Source organism: Pinus tabuliformis, chromosome 3_2, assembly GCF_031772625.1.
Source record: "Pinus tabuliformis cultivar Carrire ecotype Pingquan chromosome 3_2, CPIR1, whole genome shotgun sequence".
Taxonomy (NCBI): domain Eukaryota; kingdom Viridiplantae; phylum Streptophyta; class Pinopsida; order Pinales; family Pinaceae; genus Pinus; species Pinus tabuliformis.
This window is the reverse complement of record NC_142302.1, coordinates 453,679,084-453,685,083: the sequence shown is the minus strand read 5'-3', so window position 1 is coordinate 453,685,083 and position 6,000 is coordinate 453,679,084. Positions and strand designations below refer to the sequence as shown.

The 6,000-nt window shown below is 39.0% G+C and overlaps 1 protein-coding gene across 2 annotated transcripts in view; it reads left to right on the top strand.

Moving 5' to 3' along the window:
- Positions 1-964: 964 nt before the first annotated feature.
- The window catches only part of LOC149181252 (ABC transporter D family member 2, chloroplastic-like), a 389,006-nt gene continuing 383,970 nt past the window's right edge, over positions 965-6,000 (top strand). Inside the window, exon 1 of one of the 2 annotated variants that reach the window (XM_089416532.1) lies at positions 965-1,300. In XM_089416532.1, coding sequence (XP_089272658.1) covers positions 1,058-1,300 — 243 coding nt within the window. In that variant the 5' untranslated portion in view covers positions 965-1,057. The remainder of the gene's footprint in view (positions 1,301-6,000) is intronic. The other variant, XM_089416533.1, reaches the window with a different exon arrangement.

Genomic DNA, 6,000 nt, shown 5'->3' with positions numbered 1-6,000 from the left:
AAAGGAGTAGCGATTTATCAACTTTTCATTACTTCATCTTGGTGGTAAAGTATTTTGGCATAAATGCAAGACAACATACTCATTTTTTGGATGGAAGTAAAGTTGGAAGCTACATTGATGCACTGTTGAAAAAGTCTATCCTGAAGAATACAACGCCATAAATCATTATGCCAATTTGAAAATATTGAAATGCACACCTTCATTTGTCTTGATGAAGGTTGTTCTTTAGATCAATCTTGTAAATTATTATTATGACTATTATGTTTTGATGAAATAATCTCACCCCACTCTCACAAACTTAATTGAATAATGAAGGTGCTGGTACTAGTTTAGTCTTCCTAGAGCTTCCCTCCTTCTTCCTTGAAATTTCTAAATAGAACACTGATCAACTACCAATCCAATGGGTACCAGTACCCTAAAGAAGTAGATGAATTTCAATCCCAAGACCTCTATGAACTTAGCACAAGAGCAATTATTACAAAAATATCCCTTAAAACTTAACAATATTGTAAATTATATAGAAAGTTATTCACACCCTTATTGCTGGGAAAAAAAAATATTATTTTAAACCTACTTCCTAAAATATCTAACAATAATTCTTAACCAACCAAAAAAAAAAAAAAAAATACATTAACATTATTTATTTAATCCTAATTTACAAAACTGAAATCCAAAATCTACATAAAATATCATAGAAGTGAGAAATTATGATGGACAGAGTTATTTTAGAAACCAATTTTATATTTAGAAAATCATTCAATTTTTTAGATAGGATAGAAACTCAAACTTCTTACTTGATTGTTATTCAATAAAGCTGACACAAACACACTAATATTTTTGTAACAAACATATTTTCATATGTTTAAAACTTTCCGAAGAGGCACGTATCAATTAATTGATGGACGTTTGGATAAAATCATAACATGAATTTGTGGTTGGTAAACATCCTCATGCAAACCATTTTCAACCCATTAAGATATAAATTTCCCGCACTCTACACACACCTGCTCTGACCAGAGAGCAACACCATCAACAGAAACATCAGCACAGCTAAGACATGGGCTTCGTTTTGCCAACATACCCAACAGTCTATATCGGCGCTTCGATAACATCATCGTTCTCAGCTCAACCTTTAAAGAATCTTCCATGGGGTTTTAAGCCTTTCCATAAAGCCTACAAATCCAAGGGGATATTTCATATTTGTACAAATTCAACCAGTCACAAAGCCAGGAATGAGCTCAATCCCAACACGGACTTGCCTGAAGGACTGGGTATGGAGGAACCTCTATCAGAAAAGAAGGTTGTTCTCTTCATCCCTACATTCACATATAATGGATTTGCACATTTCATTTTCTGCTTACCGCAATTTTTTTGAAGCAAACTAGATGTATATATGTTGTCTGAAACCCTTGTGTATACTGTTATCTCAGACAAACATGCAAATCATCGCGCAGTTGTATTTACTATGATTCCAATTCGCTGAAATACCATTACCTACTCTAAGTCTTGTGATTCCAAATCGTTTACAGAAAAGCATTTTCCCAGGGATTTGATTGAAGGCTAATATAATATGATCACAATTCACTAGAACGAAGCCATGCTATATTTTATATAATGATTCAAAGCCCTGAGGCATAAAGTAAAAGACCTTTATACTTCATTATCATAAAATAGAAATCCCAGAGGCATATAAGGAGTTTGGACATTTGTTAAACTGATGACATTAATCTTGTGCCATCACTTGTGGCAACCTTGGAGATGGTAGAGAGGTCATTTTCTAACAACGCAGATTAGAGTAGCAAAAATGAAAATGTTGACGAAGAAACCTGTGTGAGATTAGACAGCTGTACTCTCGAGAGAATCACTGTCACAACAGAATCATTGTCAGAATTCGATGCTGAGTTGCAAATAAAATATCTAATTAGTGACTAAAGTATGGCGTTTTATCAGTCGGTGAGAAGCAGTTCTAGATGAACTATACTTTTTTTCATAGGTCTCAATCAAAGCCCAAACTCAAGTTTCAACCCAGGCTCAAGTCGGTCATAGAACAGGAAAATGGTTCATAAAAGGGTAAATATTCAAGCTACTATGGTGAAGAACTTCTAAATCCATTAACATAATGACAGGTACAATTCCTTGTGGCGTTGGACCAGGCGTTTGCTAGGTACCGATTGACGAACACAAAATTAAATCTGCCTCGTTAACGAAGTATAGCACAGTACAATAACAGTTGGGAAATGCTCTAAGTTTCAAATGCTCACTTTTGGTTCTGGAATCTCAATCACGGAAATTTCTAAATATCCCCACTTTTCGGAATGTTTGCCAACGCAACCATAACATACTAAACCTGTAATATTTGACAAGTGTTTGGACAACGAGTCAATTAAGAAAAATGGTTGTAAATCTGCAATGAAGTCATTTTTGTCTATCAGTAAAGCATATTACAACGTTTCAACTCCAAAAGTGATTACTTTGCAAAATCAGTTATATTTTTTTATATCTTGACAATTAAGTTTCCGTATATGCAACCATGCTGGGTTTCTACGTTAATAGAGCATTATCCCAAACACAATGTTAAAATTGGAATTTTGGAGTTCTTCAAGCTAAAATCAAGCTCATAGGCCAACAGCAAGAAGACAATGTGCTATACTATGAGCAGGCATTGAAAAAGAACACATGCAAGGCGTAATACCCCAGTTTTGGATCTATAGTATATGACCATCTTTTGTGGGTGTTTCACCGTGTGAAGTGAAAGGGCACCCTGAATAATATTACCTGTAGTGTAAAAGATCCAAGTGGAAGCCCAAGGTCAAAGCCCTACTATTGAACGTGGTCCTTTTTTGTGCTTTGCTAAAGCTGATATCTTTAGCAAGGATGCACCTTGATGAAATAATAATGATAATAATGACCATGGGAATGAGTGCAAGGTGTAGAGGTGGCTATGACAGTAACAAGAGGGAAGTGAGTGGGATTATCTTTGAGGAAATGACAATGGCATTTGTAATGGGGTGAGTTCCTCCTCCCTATTTATAATAGCCTTTGGAATTCTTCTGTTGCTGCCCTATCTTGGTTGCCATTGCAAGATGAATGCGTGAATATTGGTCTTCTTAGCTCTTTTATTGGCATTTTACACCTCTCGGCACTCTTGGTTCGTAGTTGTGTGGATAATCTGGGATTCATTTGAGCTATGCTAATGAAATGCTCAATCGAAAGGGATGGCTGAAATGAGATGGTAGACAGAGAATATTGCTGGAACTGTCATAGTGCTTGTGTTGGATCATGACTTTGAAAGCCAGAGACTATCAGACCAGGTTTTTTGCTATAAGCTAACCAGCAAAGGGAGTCCTCCTGTTTGCACTGGATCACTTGCTGAGATGGATTCCTGAGGGACTGTGCAGCAGAGAAGGGATATGCCATACTCGTCTTGTGATGGGTTGAAAGGAAGAAATGCATGGCTTATTGCAGGCTGGTTGAGATGCCCAGGTACTGGTGGTAACTAGTAAGGGATTTGGTTGAGTCAGAATCAGTGTGGTGTAATGACCCATTTCGATTTATAAGCAAAAGAGTATTAGCATGCATATGATAGCTACATATGCATACATCGCATGCCTTGCACTAGTATATTTTTTTTTACATAATTGGTTGCAGTTTGTATTAAAAAAAGGTTGGGGAGGCTAAGCTCCGTTGTTACAAGGCGTTATGCCCGAGAAGCAAAGTAAGGAAATATTACAGGAGGGACAAAATTCCCCTTTGCTTCTGTCATTCTTGACTTTTGGAAAACCTGAACTAGTATAGATTCTAACAAACTGAAGCAGTAGGAGACAAAATTTGCAAGTCATGCTTAATCAATGTTTATATGACTGATTTGGTGGGCCGTAGATTCTTCAGGATTGCCTTCAACACCTGCATTCCTTAAATTTGATGAGCTGGTGCTAGGAGCGTTACTTTTTTCCATGATGTACTTCAGGATGTCAATGGACTCTTGGACATGACTGCATCTATTTGAAAGGTCATTGAACTGCTCTTGAAGGGATGAAACTCTGTGAAGAAAGAGATTGAGGTCGGCCTCATGCTTCTCCTTAGTGATCTGAGCATGGGTGTCGATTTTGGTGTCCAAGATCTTCTGGTAAGCTCGAATTTGCTCCAGTTCTGCCTGCAGATCGACACAGTGTAAGCAGTCCTCGTTTCTCGCCATTGAGTATGGCCAAACTGATTTATCCGTGCGCAACAAAGGCAGAGTGCTGTTCCAAAGAGCCTGGGAAGAAAAAGCTTGGTGAAGGTTTAACAGAAATGAACCTGAGGGAAGGAGATCGAAGGCTCAAAGCAACATAGGATTGGTCGGGAACAAACGAGGGATGGAGCGAACGCAGCCAAGGGAAGGGAGAGTTGTGATTCTGAACGAAGGAGAGCGCAAATATGTAGGCAAGCTCCGACAAGGGGATAAGGAAGAACGGAGAGGGAGTCACGGGTAAATTGAGAGATAAATCACGGGTAAGGGATGAGAGAATCAGAACACCTTGGGGGATGGGACAGAAGTGGGATTTGCAGATTGATTTCAGAGATATGGTGGCAGAGTCATCATCATTATGAGATTCAATGAAGATTTCTGCTGCAACAAGGATCAGATTCAGCTTGAAGACGTTGCGAGCGACAGTGAAGAGGTACCCAATGTTATTAAAAAATTCTGTGGCCAGTCTGAAGATTGATTTGCTTCTGATCATGGCAGGTAATTTTGAGATTCGATGGAGTTACATCGGAGATTGCCTATGGATTTGGAGCAGGCTCTATTTGCACGAGTATCGGCCTCCTTGTTGAGGGAGCGAAGTACATGGAAGAAACAGACTTCTTTCATTTTCTGGGTCAGTGCTTGACATCGATTAATAGTTTGTTGCAGGAGCACATTGGAGGTGCTCCGATTATATACCATCAGACTAATGATGATGGCCAAGTCTCCAAGGATCATTGCAGTGCTTATGCTGAGTTTTTGAAGCTGAATGAGCCCTTGGTATAGTGCGAGAGCTTCAGCCCTGTTATTGGAGAGGGGGCCTAATCCCCATTCATAAGCCATTTTGATATCTCCATTGGCATTGCAAATGATTCCACCAGCCCCTGCCATTCCTGGATTAGATTTGGAGGCCCCATCGAAGAAAAGATAGTGAGTGTTACAGTTTCTGAGCTAGATGGAAAACTCCTCATCTTTCATTCTTATTTTCCAACTGTGATTAGAGTTGTTGCATTGGCTGCTAATGTCACTCCCGCTTTGGCCACTGTTACTTTTATCCAACAAGTACCCTATGAAATTCCTTTCTTCAACACAGAGATCGGCGATGTCAATTTTCTTTTGACTTTTGACTGAGATAGCTTCCAATGTAAGGCTCCTTGCCTTGCTACATAATTTCTTGATGTTGGTTTCTTTGTCTTTGAAGACCATACGGTTTCTTGCCAACCATATGTTCCACAGAAGAGAGTAGGGAAGAGCATCCCAAACTCTTCTAGCAATATTGTTCTTCTTTCGTTGCCACAAATAGTTCCTCTTCCAAAGATGCAAAACTTCCAATAGGCAATAGCAAAGGGGCAAACGATGAAAAGGTGTTGGATGGTTTCTTCAGCTGCTTGGCAGTTTGGGCAGCGGGATGGACCAATTATGCCTCGTTTTTGCAAATTATCTGATGTGAGAACTTTCCCTTTTAGGAGGACCCAAATGAAGAATTTTATTTTTGGAATGGTCTCTGATTTCCAGGCAATTTTCCAATGCACCCAAATGGGCATGGGATATTCATTGTTACAGATATGCTGGTAGGCAGCTTTGACTGTGTAATTGGAGCCTGAAGGATCCCAATGGAAGCCATCGTTACTGTTTTTTTTTATTGGGGCAATGCTATGGAGATGGGTTTGGAGATTAGCAAAACTTGCTTCAAGATCAATGGGTATGTCTGGGAAGATCCATCCTGTCCAAATCTGTGATTGAGTGTCCCACTGAGATATCTGGTCCAAATAATG